The sequence below is a fragment of the Leucopleurus acutus genome (assembly GCF_964270905.1).
Source record: "Leucopleurus acutus genome assembly, chromosome: 16".
Taxonomy (NCBI): domain Eukaryota; kingdom Metazoa; phylum Chordata; class Mammalia; order Artiodactyla; family Delphinidae; genus Leucopleurus; species Leucopleurus acutus.
The window spans coordinates 14710493-14729281 of record NC_139158.1 but is presented as its reverse complement, the minus strand read 5'-3'; the positions used below and the strand labels follow the sequence as shown (position 1 = coordinate 14729281).

At 41.7% G+C, this 18789-nt stretch overlaps 1 protein-coding gene and 1 pseudogene across 4 annotated transcripts in view; both read left to right on the top strand.

Moving 5' to 3' along the window:
• The window catches only part of CRCP (CGRP receptor component), a 50409-nt gene extending 35468 nt beyond the window's left edge, over positions 1-14941 (top strand). For 2 of the 3 annotated variants that reach the window (XM_082857225.1, XM_082857224.1), the window contains exons 5-6: positions 6360-6417; positions 11486-14941. In XM_082857225.1, the coding sequence (XP_082713351.1) occupies positions 6360-6417; positions 11486-11635 (208 nt within the window). In that variant the 3' untranslated portion in view covers positions 11636-14941. Of the gene's footprint in view, positions 1-5272; positions 5413-6359; positions 6418-11485 lie in introns of those variants that run through there. The other variant, XM_082857226.1, reaches the window with a different exon arrangement.
• LOC309972878 (DAZ-associated protein 2-like) lies at positions 855-5266 on the top strand (annotated as a pseudogene). The gene is made up of 4 exons: positions 855-1023; positions 1826-1962; positions 2059-2327; positions 5260-5266. The product of its transcript is annotated as a DAZ-associated protein 2-like (transcript).
• Positions 14942-18789: the final 3848 nt, after the last annotated feature.

Below are 18789 nucleotides of genomic sequence, written 5' to 3'. Positions count from 1 at the left end.
TTGATTCCTGGGACAGATGAACATGCCAGGGTTCTTAATGACACACAGGTTATCTATGACTGTAGGAAGCAAAAGCTGCAGGCAGTGTTGTTCTGAAAACAACAGTAGAGGGGGCCGGCAGGCTTCATTCACTGTCCCTGGGCCCGGCTCCTCTGGGAGGGAGCCAACTATTGCAGCCCACTGGAATTCATTTGGCCTCAGTGCCTGGTGACTCAGGGGGCTGCTTGCCATATGCTATCAAGCAAGACCTGGATCATTTTGTGCTAGCCAGTACAGTTTAAGACAGGAATCACATTTATAACAGAAACTGCTGTGAAGTGCTCTTTAATTCTTATTTCTGATTATCCCGATAGAGTTTTTCTCTACCATTCTCTCAGGAAGAAGAGGTTCAAGATAATAGCCCTTAAGTGGTCTGGTTCTAGTAGTACAAACTGGAGCTGCATTAATTTCCTTAAAAGCCTCCATTGCTAGAGTTCTTGAAGGTTTGGGAGGAACCATGTTTTATTTGACTTTATAGCTTTATTCAGCAAAATGGTAGTTTTGAGACTCAGCTTAAAATCACTTTGACACTAAGTCCTATGTCATCTTTTCCTGTAGCATGTTAATTCCCCAAGGCATTTGGTTCTCTAATCATTTAAATTTTTTTGCTTGAGGTACTTTGTTCTTAAGAAGTGCAGCCTGGCTTGCAGCCCCAGGTCTCATCCTGAGATCTCCTTAGGATGTACAGCCATGTCTGCCAGGAGTAGAAGGACTTGCCTTTGAGACCCAGGTCTGTAAATAACCCATGTGCAGCAATGAAGACCCAATGCAGCCAAAAATAAGTAAATTAATTTAAAAAAAAAAAAGTGGTCAGCATGGAGCTCCCTGCACCCTTTAATGAGAACAGTTTTGGTGACCAGTTGTGGGGGGAGCTAAAGTGCAGTGAATTAAGTGAAGGAGAGAAAGTAGAGATGATAAAAATAAGCCTGATTATGAAGTCGGGGGGCGTGTTTGTAACCACCGCCCCCAGAACTGGCACCTGCAGTACGTGTGGTTCTGTGACTTGACTTCAGCAGGGCTCAGCTCCTGCGGGTGCAGAGCAGAGAACTTGACTGGTTGGTTTGACTCCAGGTTGGGGTTTTTCAGGGAGTAGCTGTAATGATTTTGTCGGTAGAAGACTTATCCTTTTTGCAACTGTAGGAACATTTCCAGCATTTCAGAGCCTGGCAGGATAATGACTGTTCAGTAAACTGAGTTCTGTTGCTTTGATTGATTTGTAGCTGAGATGTTCATTTATTCAGCCATGTCTTTTCCTTCTCTTTATTCTTTATTCATGCTGTTAGATGATGGTGGTTAAAATAAATAATTTTGTTTTGAGTGAGGATTCATATTTTCCAACTCAGCTGGTCCTTCAAAGCTGCTTGCTTATTCCTAGTCTTATTCCTAGTCTCCTCCTTACTCGATTCTCTGCAGCTTTTAGTCCTGTTAACCCTCTTCACGTCCAGACCTCTCAGATGGTGACCTCACTTTTGCTTCACTGAGAAAACTATCCAAAATGAACTCATTTCCCTTCACATCTCCTAAAATTTGCTTTTTCTTTCCCCATTGCTGTGATCTCAGTGAAACATGAGCCTTTTCATGGAAACTTTGAACTTTTGTTTTTTTTGAGGGTCTTTTCTTTTCTCTCCTGTTATTTCAGCCTCTCCACCTGCTTGTGTTCTTAGCCGACAAACATGCTTCAGTTTCCCTTCAGAACCTGCCCTCCTCAGGCCATAATTGCTTTTTTACTTCTATCCTGTCAAGAGCTCATTTCTGTCCATTACACTGAGCTGAACCAGACCCACAGCCTCCGTGAACGGCAGGGGTCAGTATCCACTACAGCCAGCCTACCCTGTGCAGCCTCCTGGGAATCCGGTGTACTCTCAGACCTTGCATCTTCCTCAGGTTCCACCCTGTACTGATGCTTCACCTGCCTGCTCAGAGGTCTGCCATCCGAGCTTTGTGCACTCAGGGGCTGCCACAGTCCCCACCGTGTCAGCTGCTTTTCCTGGCACCTCACGGTATCTTCCCACGGCCTAGTCTGTGGCCGTTGGCCTTTTAGGTTGCAGAGTCCCCATGGCTTAGTATCTGGTTGGTCCCATCTCCAGGTGGTTCAACAGTGCCGGTGGGAGGAGTGTGTGATGAAGGTTCCAGATTTGGAGCTGAGGCTACTGCTGGCACGGTTCCTCCTACAGCACCGGGTATCCTCCCACTGCGCAGCTTGCAGTCATGCAGGGAGCCCATGTCCTTGTAACTCAATGGAAGAGAATCTTCTCCATGGGTGGCTCAGATGGTGACTACATCATCCGGTGAGGAACCAAGGCCACCTCTGTGCCAGGAAAGACATCACATAGCTTCTCACAATATAACTGCTTTAGTCACATTAACCTGAAGTTGCGGTTTAGACACATGTTGTTGAGGTGTCTTTCTGGTGCCCAAACTTTCAATCACTTTTCAAACTTAATAAGAAACCATATATATAGTAGTAGCATTACCGCCCTGAAGCATTTTGATGTAGGGGGGTGTATCCATTCATAAAATGAATGTGAGTGAAGCAGCCCTAGGGACCTTCCTTTAGTTTCTCTGGAGTAATACTGTACCATACTGGTCTTTGCTTTTAGTAATAAAACATGAAATTAGGTTTGGAGAGAACTTTGATCTTCTGATTAAAGTTGCCAGATTATTCTGATTGGTCTTTAATCTCCTGTAATTCTTTGATTTTTATTACTTGTTATAAATGAAACACATTGGTTGTCTGCCTTTTCCTTTCCACCCTTTGCTCTAATCCCACCCTTTACCCTAGTCTTCCATCCCTCCCACCAGTCTCCATTGAATCAGTGGTGCAGGACAGAAAGCAGTCAGACCCATTTCCTTCTCTCCTTGCACTTCTCCCACTTGTCGTGTATATATATATATATATATATATATATTTTTTTTTTTTTTTTTTTTTTTTTTTTTTTTTTGCGGTACGCGGGCCTTTCACTGCTGTGGCCTCTCCCGCTGCGGAGCACAGGCTCCGGACAAGCAGGCCCAGCAGCCATGGCTCACGGGCCCAGCCACTCCGCGGCACATGGGATCTTCCCGGAACCGGGCACGAACCCATGTCCCCTGCATCGGCAGGCGGGCTCTCAACCACTGCACCACCAGGGAAGCCCCCACTTGTCATCTTTTAACTAGTCTTTTACAAGGATCCTCTGAGACTCCCTCTGTGCCCTAAGCACAGACCCTTTTATTTCCACTTTGGATCTCCTTAGGCAGAAGTGGAGAGTGCCTTTGGACCCGCCTTAAAGATCATCTCTTTATACATGAACCAAACCCAAATTTGCTTTGTTGCCAGAAAAACAACTTTTCCTGATATCAAAGCATATCAATACAAACTGTACTGAAACAGTTTAAAATAAGAGGGGCAACAAGGAGGATGCCTTTGAAAAGCCTGATGACTTTAGAGCCAAATTAAGGGGAGTTTTCAGATCACAAATTGGTTACAATTTATTGTCAGAGTGCCTGATGTGGCCACTCATGGCTCCCAAGAATTCCTAAGCTGGGTTAATGGGGTCATATTGTGAATGTCTCACTCCAAAATGTCTTGAGTCCAGTGAAATCTCACTAGGGCTAAGAATATTTCGGGATCCTTAATCTTTTGATTTTTGTTTTCTGAAATTGGATTTTATTTTATCTTATAATTTCATTTCACCTAAATTTTGTGTTCTCTACATGTCATGTTTGTTGTGGAAGTTCAGTGTTGTATGTCTTTAGCTGCACTGTGGTGCATCTGTCTTATGGGTTTTTTATACTAAAAATGTAGAATAAAGACTGTTTTGAAGATTTGAATAAAGTGATGATAATTGAATTACAAAGGAAAAAAAGAGGTATTTCCTCCACAGTTATTCCCCAGTCCCCACACTCCAGTTGGCACCGTAACTGTTATTCCACTGAACTACTTGCCCAGGCCACCAGTGCCCTCCTTTTTGGCAAATCCAGTGACTTCTGTACCATCAACCTACTTTCCTCTCTTCAGCATTTGACATTGTTGATAATACCCTCTGTCCTGAACTTTTCCTCTCTTGGCTTCCATCACACCACTCTCCTAAGTTTTCTTTTTCTCTTTTCACTCCTTGCTCCTTTGCTGATTTCTCTCCCGGCCCCTTGAATGGAGGTGTTTTATGGTGTTCTGTCTGGGTCTTCATTTACTCAGCAGCTGGTCTCTGGACTACGATTTCCACTCTCCTGGTTTCACATAACTCCTTGATAATAAAGCCAGCTCTGATCTTTTTCTTTAGTTCTAGACCAAACTAGAACTAAAACTAGACAGGCTGTTCGACTGAGACCTCTTCATTGTGGTTCCAAAAGTACCACAAACTCAAATTCAAATTTTCAATTAATACATTTTTTCCAAACAGGCTAAACATCTGACAGTAAGCCTTAACTCTTGCATTTCCTTCACCCCACCCCCCGACCCAACCTAGGCAGTTGTCTGGTCCTGTTGACTGTACCTGAAGGTGACCAGGAGCATTTCACAGGTCCAGACTCTCATTTCCTTTCCTGCTGCTACTGCTGCCCAAGTTCACAACTTTTGAGTATTACAGTGTCTCTGCCTCCATTTTCTCAGGTGTTCTAGACCCAGCAAGTCACTCCTTCCTTCAGTTGCTCTCCAGTGTCTACAGAGTAACATCTGGCCTGTTGGTAGTCAGGCCTTTGTGACCTTGTCCCAGATGGCTCTTTCAACCTGTGTCCCACAGCCTCTCTAGCAGCCATTTCCTGAAACTCCATGAATTTTTGTTCTTCTGAGTGTTTACTTGTACCCTTCCTTCCCTGACCGCCCATTCCTCTTTTCCTTTTTGCCTAGAAAATCCTTAAGGGCGCAGTGCAAGAGTCGTCTCCTCTCTGAAGTCTAGAGTGAATGTTTGGGGGACTGTGAGGAGTGGAGTTTAACTACAGCCGCCTTTTTACTGTGACTACCGTTTACGGGGAAATTACTGTGTGGGTCGTCATTATGAACACTATGAATGGTTATGGACATGGGCTTTCATCGCAGAGTCCCAGCTCTGCCATTTACTAGCTGTGTAACCTTGGACAAAGTATTTCTTTACCATCTCAATGTCAAGTTTGAGGGTTAAATGTGCTTGCTATATGGAAGGTATGCAGTAAATGGTAGCTGCTCCTGCTATAAATGGTAAGATTTTCACCCCTCATAATCTCCTTATGAGATCAGTAAGTACTGTTGTCATTCCTGTTTGACAGGTGGTGAAACCAAGGCTTAGGGAGAACTGGGTATCTGGTACTGCTTCCCCAAACACCTGGCTGTGGAAATTGTGGCTTATTCATCACTTTATTCCAGAATTGTTCATTGAATTGAAAGATGAAGTTGGAGGGACTTCCCTGGTGGTGCAGTGGGTAAGACTCTGTGCTCCCAGTGCAGGGGGCCTGGGTTTGTTCCATGGTCAGGGAACTAGATCGCACATGAATACTGCAACTAAGGGTTCACATGCCACAACTAAGGAGCCTGCCTGCTGCAACTAAGACCTGGTGCAAACAAACAAACAAATAAATAAATAAATTTTTAAAAAAAGAAAGAAAGAAAGATGAAGCTGGAGCTCCAGGGTCAGATTGAGAGAGAAATGTAGAAATTGTCACCTGCACAAGGGTGGTAATTGAAGCCACTTTCTTTCAAGTCCTGTCATCTTTGAGAGTCCACACATTTCAACCACCCCTTCAGCAAGGAGCTGTAAATTGTGACAGATGATAACGAGTATCTTCACTGTTACTTAAACCTTTTGTTGAAATTTCCTTGTATTTGTCTTCTTACCCCAACTGGATTGTAAGCTCTTTGAGGGCAGAAGACTGTGTCTTATACTACTGTGTATTAACTCCTGTCCCCTTAGAGTCCTTGTTTTTGTTTACTAAGATAACAGGCCAAGTCTGAATAACATTTAATCTTAATCTCAAAAAGGAATTCTCAACCATTTCTAAGTGATGACCAACCAAGATGATTTTGTCAATCTTTTACTTTCTATAATTTGGACTAAGAAAGCATTATTCACATTTTCCAAATAAAGTTTATTAAAACTACACCTGTGATATCTGCTATCAATGCACTTCTTGTAATCCAAGCCTCTGTACCATTAGGATTCTAATACACATTTGTGCCCTTGAGTAAGAGTCACTGATATAGGACTCTCTTACTCCCATTCTTTTGTTTTACAGTTGAAGAAACTGAGGGCCATGTTCCAAGTTGTTCTTCCATTTGTTATCTGACAAAGTGTTCTCTAAACAGCTTGGTCAAGACTCAAAATCCTTAGGGGTATGAGAGTTTTAAATGCTCTGTACTTTTCTTTTGACAGAGCTGAAAAGCTTCAGCTGTTGAATCACAGGCCAGTGACTGCTGTTGAGATCCAGCTGGTGAGTGAAGGAGGCTTGAATTTGGGCGGGTTAGTTTCTGAGTCTGAGATGTAGAAAGGGTCCTAAAGGCTGAGCTCAGACAAGCCAGGAACTGCCATTACTTGAAAAGACTGCCAGACCACCCATTCTGTAAGTGAAAAGAAACCTCACCAATTTGATGCTAGTTAGTATGGACTTCGGGAAAGGGAAAGACTGGAGAAAATTCAATTCCTTCTGTCGGGTCTGGGGCTATGACTTGGCAGCTCTTTGTCTCCCCGATGTCCTACACTATTCTGGCCACTATTCTGGCTTCCCTGTAGAGGTTATTGCCAACCAGGTAAAAACATTAGATTCGACATGACTCTGGTGTTTATCTCCCCCCACTCCCACCCTTTAACCTCCTTTTCCTGTATCTTCTCTTGGTTAATGGAGTGCATGTGCACTTTCCCGCATGCTCGCTCTCTCTTACCCTCCTGGTCCAGTGTCCCAAGCTAGAAGCCCAGAAGTCATTCCCTTCCCTTTATCTCCTAGTTAGTCAGTCAGTCCCAGGTTCTCTTGCTTCTCCCTCCTCTTTTTCTTTCTTCTCTCCATACTGCACTGCATTAATTCCTGTAATTGTTTCTCAGCTCGGCTCTTGCACCTGTCCTCTCACCGTTCTCCCTGCCTCCAGTCCAGCCCCCTCCTGTCCATCTTCTACACCACGATCAGAGTTCACTTTCTAAAGCCACACGTTTGATCATCTTGTTTCCCCGCATGAAACCATTCAGTGGAACCTCAACACGTGCAAACAGCATAAAGCTTTAGAATTGGGGAAGCCAGAGTAAAAGGTGGAGATGGTATAAGGAGAGTGTGAAGATGAGGCCCAGTGGTGCAGACCCAGTGGTTGCTGTACTGGCATGTGCCACGCTTTCCTTCCGTGTACAGGGCAGAGAGCACTGTTAAGCTCCAAATATTAGGCAGGCCATTCAACTGCGAGTAAAAGAGAAGTTTGGCTGAAGAATTAATAAAATGAGAATAAAGCAGTTTTCAAAGTCAGTTTTAGAAGTATTTAGCTCTTTGTCAAGCTTCCTTCAGAAAAATGTAGAAGAAAATGGCCAAAAATACCTCTGATATTTAGAGTTGCTTAAAAACGAAACAAAACAAAAAAACCTTTTTAAAAAAGGATTGTGGGGTATTTAATTTTTGACTAAAACTTTTACTGTCTTCTCAGCATTTTGTTTCTCCCCTTCAGAATGCACCCAAAATTAAATTAGAAGAATTCCTTCCCTAAAGGGTACCTTTCTGGGGGAACTGGGCTTCAGGCTAAGCAGAGATCCTTTTTTTTTCTTATATCCTCATTATTCTGATGCTTTCGACTATGTTGGAGATTCAGCTTAGAAAAGAGAAAAAACAAAACAGCAAGAAACTAATCCCTGTCCTTCTGGTTTAAGGATCACATGTCATGTCTCCTCCAACTTTAATCAGCAACATATGTTATTCATGGCTTAATGACAGATGGAGAGAAGAGATGAGGAGGATTAGCATGACCTCATCCCAGAGCCTGTAGAAAGCTCTCATTACCTGATAAGATTAGCTGCTATTAAGATTGCCTGCTCTATGCCAGACTTGGTGCCAGGGGCTTTGTATATGTCACCTTTAATGCCCTCACCATAGTCTTGGTTAGTGAGTGGCTGAGTGGGTCTGATTCAGAAACCTTACTCTGTTCCTCCAAGCCATGTGCTTCTACATGGTGAGGAGAAAGGTGTGTGTGTGGCATCCCCTCCTTTCCACAGGTAGATAGGCCTTGTTAAAAACTGGGTGTGTTATTTCCCAGCAGTGGGACTGTTTTTTGGCCAGATTTTTCCTAGCCTGGGATTTGGCTACAAAGGGTTAGCAAATCATTTACCAAGATTTGTAGCAGTGTCTCTTCTCACCAGAAAGGGATAATAAATGAGGTTTTCCCTAGAGTGGAAAGTGCAGAGGACTTGAGAATTTCCCTGTGTTAACCTTACAGCCACTTATTCTCCCTGGGTCCAGAAGTAATCCCAATATTCAGCATTTGTCAGGATTCACTTTTGGAGACTGAAGCTTCTTTTTTTCATTTCAACTTCAACCATGATTTGTTGTGGTCCTCAGATCCACAGCCAGCTGCCTGCTGTGTGTGAGGAAATGAGGAAGCCACCAGCTCTGTGACCTCTGCCATGCCCTGCTATATATTCATTTGGGACCATTTGTGAGTCCTCTGGCCTAAAGACAGGACCGTGAACCCCCTGACCTCACAGGCCACTGTCCTGAACGGCACTACCATCTGTGCCTATTGTAGTTTAGTGATTGTAAAAAGGCTTGAATTACATAGTTCCATGGCTTAAATTATGTTCTCCTTTGGTCCTTACTGTAGGCGTTACTTTTGTTTTACTTTAGAAAAACTCAAACTATATAGAGGTTAAGTGAACCGTTCTGGGTCATATAGCTGGAAGTGTCTGCTGCTGTTGGACTTTGCATTGTTTTGAGGAAAGTAGGAGGTTAGGCTTGGCAGCTTAGAGTGAGAAGTAACCATTTTTGGAATGCAGCAGCCCAGTCTGACAGCCCTGATAACCAGTGTGATCTTCATCTCTGATAAAAAATTTATCATTTATGTTGACCTGCCTACAAAAACTTTGTATTTTTACATTTCATTTGCCCTTACATTCAGAACAACTTGAACCCTTTAATGTTTGGGAATGTTGAGACGGTGCTTTGCATTTCTTTATTTGGGCTCTGTTTCTTCTGTGTTGGAAAGAAAAGCTGAGGAATAATATAGTTATTATTTACTCTAGCGATCCAAGAGGGGTTAGTAAGTTTTTGGTTTCTGCAAGTTTCTTTTTTGTGTATATTTCATTCTGCTTAGTACAGCTCAGGTTTTCTTCCTGTGACTGGGAAAGAAAATTTCCCGACTCTAATTATCCCTGAGGGTTGTTTGCTGATAAAAGCTTCTGCTCTCGGCAAATTTGGCAAAATTAGTAAAGCTTGTCAGCCCTGTTGCTAAGAACACACCTAGCTGAAACTGGATCTGTCAGACCCAGAGATTGGGATGCAAGAAGGTGGCCTGTCAAAATCCTCTCTGTTTGGTTTTCTAAAAGAGCCCTCAGAGGTCATACAACCAAACTTTCAAACCAGTGGACTCTGGTGTGCCATACAATGTCTCTAAGAGAGGAAATGATAGAAACCTCTTACTTGAGGCCGTGGTATTCTAGAAGGAGCTGGGACTCAAAGTCTCAAAAGACCTCGCACTGCTTGCTGTGAGATACAGATCACGTTTTCCTTGTGATGCGGAGCCTCCATGTACTTGTCTGTAAATTGTCCTCATTTTATGTACAGCATCATTGAGAAGAGAAGCTCTGGTGGCAGTGATTGTAGGAAAACCCCTGGTCCACTGTGGAGCACAGATAATGGAGGGAGGTTGTCACTGGTCTAACAACAGGCTAAGTCTCCTTCACCCTCTTCCCCTGAGGAAACAGTTCATCATCAACTGTGTGTGCCAGTTATTCATAAACTTGGAGACACTTTTCTCCCAAATAGAGATCATTTTTTCCTCAAGATTAAGTTATCAAGTCAGATATATCCCTCCTTCCTCCTCCTTCATTCTTTGGAGGCGGTGTATGTTAGAGTATTTGCTTTTACAGACCGTAATTTTACATGGCTGATGCTAAAAGTGGGCTTTTGAGGATTGTTTCTTGTTCAGTAGAGAAGTTACATGGAACCTTTGAATCTTTAGAATATGGTCATTTTATTTCACAGTATGATGGGAAGAAGCCCCATTGGTTCACCTGGATCTTTACTCTAGAGCACCCAGGATTATTCTCTAGTTGTGGAAACATTTTTGGACTGAGGTGAATGAAGAGACTAGTGGTTTGCCAGGACTTTGATCTTGGGCATGTCACCTGGCTTCTTTAGATTCTGTACTGTTGTTTGTGAAGCTAGGCAGTCAGACTGAAGTCCTTTTGAGGATTGTGAGCCAAGCTTGTCATCATGCTTTACTCAAATCTGCCAGGATTTCTTTCTGAAACTCCTTTTGGTCTTAGTTGCCAGATTTCAGAGATTGTTATGCCACAGGGTAGGACCCTGGACACCTTTAACTGAGAAAGCTATTTGTGATAGATGGCTAACGCCACCAAGTGAGCGTGGTTAAGTAACTTGACCGCCTGCATACTGCTTTTACAGAGGTGGTTGATGACATCATGTTTGTATTAATTAACATATTGAGAATTAGAGGTGAGGCTACAAATTGTGGGTATCATCTGTGTGTTCAGATATCCAGGACCATGTCAGAAACTGGGCTCTAAGTGGACCTTTGATGGGGTGGTGGGAGATTGTTTCCCAGCCATCACTCATCAGACTCCTGCGTTCCCAGGAGATGACCAAGGCCACGGTGTGTGTGTTAGATTGTAGGTGTTAGAGATGGGCAGGTCTGGCTTGGGATTGTAGTTCTGCCCTTTGCTGGACTTGCTGTGAGGTTTAAAAGAAATAATGGGTATGAAGTGCCAGGCGCAGTGCCAGGCACAAGAGCTCCCTGACGGGTCTTGTCAGTGTTGGTAGTAGTGAGGAATAGAAGAATACACAGGCCATTTGGCACATAGCGGGCAGTCATCAAATGAGTTGTTGATACTATTCATAAGTTACAGATGGGCTTGTTGTTGTATACAAAAGTATATAAAATGCCATTTCTCTCCCCAGAGGTGAGTTTTCTTTGCATAAACAGCATATTCGTGTGTGTGTATGTGTGTGTGTATGAGTGTGTGTGTGTGTGTGCGTGTGTGTGTGTGTGCGCGCGTGTGTGTGTATGAGTGAGTAGAGAACTGTTAGGCTTTGCTTTTTAAGGAAAAATGCTAACCTGCAACTCGCTTTTTTCACTGACCCGTTTGGAGCGGCCACATCGGCTTACCCTGGAATTTGAGCTGGCTTCTCTCGCCCGTGGAGCCAAGATGGAAAGGACCTAGAGACCCGGGGCAGCTCAGGAGCTAGGCCCTGAGCTCTGTGCTGAGGGGCTGGGCCGGGACCAGGAACAACATGGGCAGGGCCCTGTCTGTGAGGCCCCATTGTAACTCCTGGAGGGTTTTCTTTCCTTCTGCAGATGGTGGAGGAGAGTGAAGAACGGCTGACAGAGGAGCAGATAGAAGCTCTGCTCCACACCGTCACAAGCATCCTCCCTGCGGGGCCAGAGGCTGAGCAGAAGCAAAATACCAACGATGACGTGACAATGGACGAAGAGGACCCAGCATAGAAGAGCACAACTGGCCCAAGTGTCTCGTGAAGTTGAAAGGCCCAGCAACCATTTCCCAGACATTCAGAGGATTATTTATTTGGTTTTACCTTCTATCCCAACAGGCCTGATTTCCTGGTTAGTTGGGTAAACCACAAAAATAAGCCTTTCTCAAAAACAAGCTAAAAAGAAATCCTTGTGCCTCTGAAAGAAGAAACATGGTGGATAGGCTGAGGTTGTCAGGGCAGAGAGCTAAAGAGAGGAAGAGTGAGTCCAAGAGGACAATACTGTGGAACTCTCTGTGGTAAAAATATTTCTTCTGTGGCCTTTGCCATGGTTGTGGGAAGGTCCCTGTACACAGCTGGTAAAATACTTGAACTGGCTTTGATGGGCCATATCCTAATTAATTTCATCTGCTTCCCCAGGAGCTTCCCAAGCAGGCATGCAGAGCACTGCTAGGATGAGAGCTGAGTTACGAGAATCCTGTTAGGTGGCTAAAAACTCCTGAAGCAGCAAATAGTTGCTCTAAGTTAAAATGAGCCACTGAACTGGGCTCACCTTAGAGGAATCTTTTCCTTGAGAACAGCAGAGATAAGAGAACGCCTGGACAACTCTTCATTAGGTCTAAAGGCCCCTTTCCTCTGCTGGCATGGGCTTTGTTTACAGCTCACTAATTAGTCTTAAATGGTAGGGCACCAGCTCACTCCAGTTGAAAAGAGGCACTCCAGACTGAATGACCGTGTCACCTGCCTTTCTGAATACCTTCAGTTTCCTGCCCTGTGACAGGTTCTGCCTGTTGAAGCCAGGTGAGCTTCATTTGCACAATGGGCAAATTGTTTGCATCTTTTAAAAAGGGCAATTCCCTGGGGTTCCAGTGGTTAGGACTCTGCACTTTCACTGCTGAGGGCATGGGTTCAATCCCTGGTCGAGGAACTAAGATCCCACAAGGTGCAAATTGTGGCTCGAAACAAAAAAAAAAACAAAAATGAAGAGGGTACAGTTACGTAGCTCTTTTTGTGGATGGAATATGAAGAGCTAGAGGTTAATTAATAAGAATTTGAATTTGTTGACTCTTGCATCAGTTTTTGAATTTAAAATATTAGAATAATTACCATGTGAAGAACTTGTTAATATTCAGGCTTTGGAGAGTTTAGTAGCCCCAGACATGTAGTTGCCTTAGATCCTAGGAATATTGTTAAAAATTAATTTCCCATATTCACTCTGCTCCCTACTTGGGGAAGAAAATGCCCATAGACATTAATTTTTCAAATTGGTACTCATGTTGTAAGATCACATTTTCAGTGCTTCTGTTAATTGGATTACTTCCCACCCCTTGGAATTCCCAGGTTATTTCAGCCTCCCCACCACCCCTGCCAATAGGCAGTTATGTTCATCTTAACCTTACCATCTAAAGATCAGTTGAGATCTGCTTACAGGCAACATTGAAATTAACAGGGCATTTATTTTTTATTTTATATTTTTTAAATTAATTTTTATTGGAGTATGTTTGCTTTACAATGTTGTGTTAGCCTCCACTGCACAACAAAATGAATCAGCCATACACGTACAGGGCATTTATATTTTTATTTTTATTTTTCATTGCAGAAAGAATTCAGTGAGAGACAAAGTGATAGGTAAGAAGTGGATTTATTTAGAGAGAAACACACTCCACAGACAGAGTATGGGTCATCTCAGAAGGTGATAAAGGCCCAGGGCATTTATTTTTAAATCTCTCTTTTGAGTATCAGGAATTTTACCAGGAGCTGTTGATTTGTCAAAGCATGCATGTGCTTGTATTATTTTTGTTGCATTTTGACCTTGAGTGTGTTAGGTGCTTTTTCTTCATGGATTTAGGGCTTAATTAGTTAATAATAAATTGTTTGCAGGTGACTGCCAACTTGTGCTATTTTTATAAATCTTTGAAGAGTTTGTTTTGCCATGGATAGGAAGAAATGAAATGAAATCTGACTTAAAAGCTAACATATATATGTATTTTTTTAATTTTAATTTTTTTCTTAAGTTGAATCTATTTAGATCTAAATTTTGTGTTGGATTTCAAGAAAATTTTAAGTTTCTTTATTTGGGACCTGAATTTAGCCTCTGATTAAGTTTCTAATTAAGTCAGACAGGCTCTAGGAGACTTAACCTTTATAAGAAATATGGTCTTTGTAATATTCCCATAGCATTAGTAATCAACATTTCAGAAATAAAAGGTTGTAATTTACACAGAAACTTAACCAGGATCATATCTGGAAAGGAGAGCTGGGAGTCTATGAGACTTGCTTTTCATTTTATGTCCTTCTGTATGGCTTCAGTTTTTGACTAGGTGACTGTTTTACTCTTTAAAAAGAAAAAAAAAATCTGTTTATTTCCATGTTGTCCTTGGCCTCTGCAAAAGTTATTAAATGTATAGTGGATAGTTAAGTTATGTCCCAAACATGGAGACTGACACCCAGTCCAGTCACTCTGGGAGACGCAGCACCGAGGGGATTGATCTTTCAAGAAGGTACTGCTGAACTCTTAAAAGATGAAGTTGACTCTCAGAGGTTTATCCAAATAATTTCCTTGCCTCTTTTTGCTTAAAAGTTACTGTATGACCCACTACCACCTCAGAGGACTTGCCACTTATTCAAGGCTTGTTCATAAAATAATGGGTACTGTTTTCCTAATCAGTCATTGTGTAAGCATACCAGCTCTCAAGAGCTTATACCCTAATGAGAGATGAGAGGATCAATCCTCCCGTATATTCTTTGCTAAATCATTTTCTCCCCTGAAATCAATTTATTACTGCTTGTGTAAATGGATCATTTCTCAGTAAACTATAAAACAGACCACATACCCTGAAAAGGATCGTCAATCTTATTTAATTACACAATGAACTAAGGGCATAAAAGGAAGCAAAACTGCCCAGAACTGGCCAGAAATCCTTTTACATATTTTAAAAATAAAGGTATAATTCACAGGGACTTCCTTGGCAGTCCAGTGGAAGCTGCACTTAGCCTTCCAGTGCGGGGGGTGTGGGTTTGTTCCCTGGTCAGGGAGCTGGGGTCCCACGTGCCTCGTGGCCAAGGGGCCAAAACATAAAACAGAAGCAATGTTGTAACAAGTTTAATAAAGACTTATAAAAGAGAAAAATGTTCCACATCAAAAAAATCTTAAAAAAAAAGATATAATTCATGTACCATAAAATTTATCATTTTAAAATATACCACTCAGTGGTTTTGAGTATAATCACAAGATTATACAATCATCACTACTACCTAATTCCAGAATGGTTTCATCACCCCTAAAAGAAGCCCCATATCCGTTAGCAGTCATTCCCAATTACCCATAGTCCCTGGCAACCAGTAATCTACTTTCTACTTTCTGTCTGTCTGTATTTGCCTATTTTGGACATTTCATGTAAATTGAATCATACAGTAAATGGCCTCTTGTATCTGACTTCTTTCATTTAGCATAATTTTTTCAAGGCTCAAATGTGTTGTACCATTCCTTTTTATGGCTGAATAATACTTCATTGAATGGATATACCACATTTTGTTTATCAATTCATCAGTTGATAGACATTTGGGTTGTGTCTACTCTTCGGCTGTTATGAATATGCTGCTGTGAACATTCATATATAAATCTTTTGTGACTGTTTACCTTTCTTGAATATACGTACCTAGGAGTGGAATTGTTGGGTCGTATGGTAACTCTGTGTTTAACATTTTTTTTTTTTAATTAATTTTTTGGCCATGCCTTGTGGCATGCGGAATCTTAGTTCCCCAACCAGGGTTCAAACCCATGCCCCCTGCAGTGGAAGCACAGAATCTTAACCACTGGACCACCAGGGAAGTCCCTGTTTTTAACTTTTTGATGAACTACCAAACTGTTTTCCATAGTACATGTACCATTTCATGTTTCCACCAACAACCCAAGATGGAATCCAGGGAATTCCCTGGCGGTCCAGTGGTTAGGACTCGGCGCTTTCACTGCCATGGCCAGGGTTCAATCCCTGGTCAGGGAACTAAGGTCCCACAAGCCGCGCAGCATGGCCAAAAATGATGGAATCCAATCTTTTGCTTGTTATTGTCCCTCTTGTTGATTATAGCCAGCCTAGTGTCTGTGAAGTGCTATCTCGTGGTTTTTATTTGTATTTCCCTAGTAGCTCCTAAGGTTGAGCATCTTTTCATGTGCTTATTGGCCACTTGTATATCTTATTTGGAAAAATGCCTATTGAAATGCTTTGCACCTTAAAAAATTAATAGATTTTGTTTTTTCAAGGAGTTTTAGGTTTACAGAGAAATTGAGCAGAAAGTACAGAGAGTTCCTGTATAGTCCCTTGTCCCCACCCCTCCCAACACAGTTTCCCCTATTAACATCTTGCATTAGTGTGGTGCATTTGTTACAGTTGATGAGCCAGTATTGGTACATCGTTACTAAAAGTCCATAGTTTACATTAGGTTCATTCTTTGTGAACCTAATGTAAGTGCAGAAAGTGCAGTAATGCATACCTAGAATGGGTTTTGACAAATATGTAATATATATATAATGTTATATGTGACATCATTACAGTGTCATCAGAATACTTTCAATGCCCTAAAAATACCGTATGTTCCACCTATTCATCCCTCCCTCCCTTCCTCTAAATTGTTGGCAACCACTGATCTTTTCACTGTCTTCATAGTTTTGCCTTTTTCAGAATGTCTTATAGTTGGAATCATACAGTATGTAACCTTTTCAGGTTGGATTTTTCACTTAGGTTACTCCATGTAATTTCATAGCATGATAGTTCATTTCTTTTTAGTATTGAATAATATTCCATTGTCTGCATCTACCAGATTGTTTATCCATTCACTTGTTGAAGGAAATCTTGGTTACCGTCAAGTTTTGGCAATTATCAAAAATAGCTGCTATAAACATTTGTGTGCAGGTTTATGTGGACAGAAGTTTTTAACTCATTTGTGTAAATACCAAGGAGTGTGATAGTTGGATCATATGGTAAGAGTATGTTTAGCTTTATAAGAAACTGCCAAATTGTCTTCCAAAGTGGCTGCACCAGTTTGCATCACCACCAGCATGAATGAGAGTTTCTTTTGTTCCACATCCTCACCAGAATTTGTTGGTGTCATTGTTCTGGATTTTGGTCACTCTAATAGGTGTGCGATATTATCACATTGTTGTTTTAATTTGCAGTTCCCTAAAGACGTATGTTCAGCATCTTTTCATATGTTTATCTGCTATCTCTCTGTCTTTTTTGATGAAGTGTCCCGATCTCTTGCTCATTTTTTCGTTAGGTTTTTGAGATTTAAGAGGTTTTTAAAATATATTTTGGAAACTAGTTCTTTATCAAATATTGTGTTTTACAAATATTTTTCTCCCAGTCTCTGTGGCTTCTCTTTTCATTCTCTTAACAGTATCTTTCACAGGGCAGAAGTTTTAATTTTAATGAAGTCCATCCTATCCATTTTTTCTTTCATGGTTCATGGGTTTTTTTTTTTTGTTTTTTTTTTTTTGGCCTCACTGCATGGCATGTGGGATCTTAGTTCTCTGACCAAGGATCAAACCCGCTCCCCCTGCACTGGAAGCACTGGACCGCCAGGGAATTCCCTCATGGATCATGCTTTTGATATTGTACCTAAAATGTCATCATGAAGCCCAAGGTCACCTAGATTTTCTTCTGTGTTATCTTTTGGAGTTTTATAATTTTGCATTTTACATTTAAGTCTATGATCCATTTTGAGTTAATTTTTGTAAAAAGTCTAAGACCTTTGTCTACATTCTTTTTTTGGGGGTGGGGGGAGGGTGCTGTGCCTTGTGGCATGTGGGATCTTAGTTCCTCTACCAGGGATCAAACCTGCTCTCCCTGCAGTGGTTGCGTGGAGTCTTAACCACTGGACTGCCAGGGAAGTCGTTACATTCATTTTTGCATGTGAATATTCAGTTGCTCCAGCACCATTTGTGGAAAAGACTATCCTTTCTCCATTCAGTTGCTTTTGTTCCTTTGGCAAAGATCAGTTGATTGTCTTTGTGTGGGTCTGTTTCTAGGCTCTATTTTGTTCTATTGGTCTGTTTTCTATTCTTTCACCAATGTCACATTGCCTTGATTATTGTAGCTTTGTATTAAATCTTAAAGTCATGTAGCATCAGACTCCTAGCTTTGTTCTTCTCCTTTGCCCATTTTTAATTGGGTTGTTTGTCTTTATTGTTGAATTGTAAGATTTCTTTATATAATCTAGATACTAGGCCCTTGACAGATATATGATATACAACTATTTTCTCCCATTTTTGGGTTGTCTTTTCACTTTCTTTATGATGTCCTTTGGAGCACCTAAGTTTTTAATTTAGATAAAATCCAGTATATCTCTTTTTGGTTGTTTTTGCTTCTAATTTTGGCCTCATATCTAAGAATCCATTGCCTAAACCAATGTCATAAATATTTGCTACTGTGTAACTTCTAAAACTTTTATACATTTAGGCCTTCAATCCATTTGAGGTTATTTTTGTATATGGTGTGAGGAGGGAGTCCAGCTTCATTCTTCTGCATATCCATTTATCCTAGCACCATTTGTTGAAACTTGTCCCTATTCCCTGCCCCCCACCCCCCGCAAAGTATTCTCTCCCTGAAAAGAAAGTGACTAAGTTTCATCGGTCGGTTCCTGTGGACTACTGAGTTATCTGTCATTTTAGGCCCTTATTAAATGTTATGTAATCCACAGCAGCCTCTAGCCCCTTTAGACTTCACTCTACTGTTTAGAACAGGGATCAGCAAGCTTCATCTGTAAAGGGCCAGATAGTATTTTAGCCTTTGCAGGTCATAAATTACCATCACAACTACATAATTCTGCTGTTACAGCATGAAAGCAGCCATGGACAATATATAGATGAGTGGGACTGTGTTCCAGTACAACTACTTACAGAATTGGGCAGTAATCTGTAATTTGCTGATCCTTGTTTAGATGGTTCCAGAGTGGGGAGGAGAAGGTTCCCTCTCCACCGATAATCTTCCTCATGAGGTCCTCATTGTGTTCTGTAGGACATCTGCACTCTTCCCATGGATGCTTCAAGAGCTGTCATGCTGAATCCTGGTGTAGATTCTACCCACTAGCATGATGCAGAAGTCTTAAAGTGTGTTTAGTCTTGACTGTCTTACCTGCCACACACTATGGGGCTGGCTTGAGGATTCTGTGTTC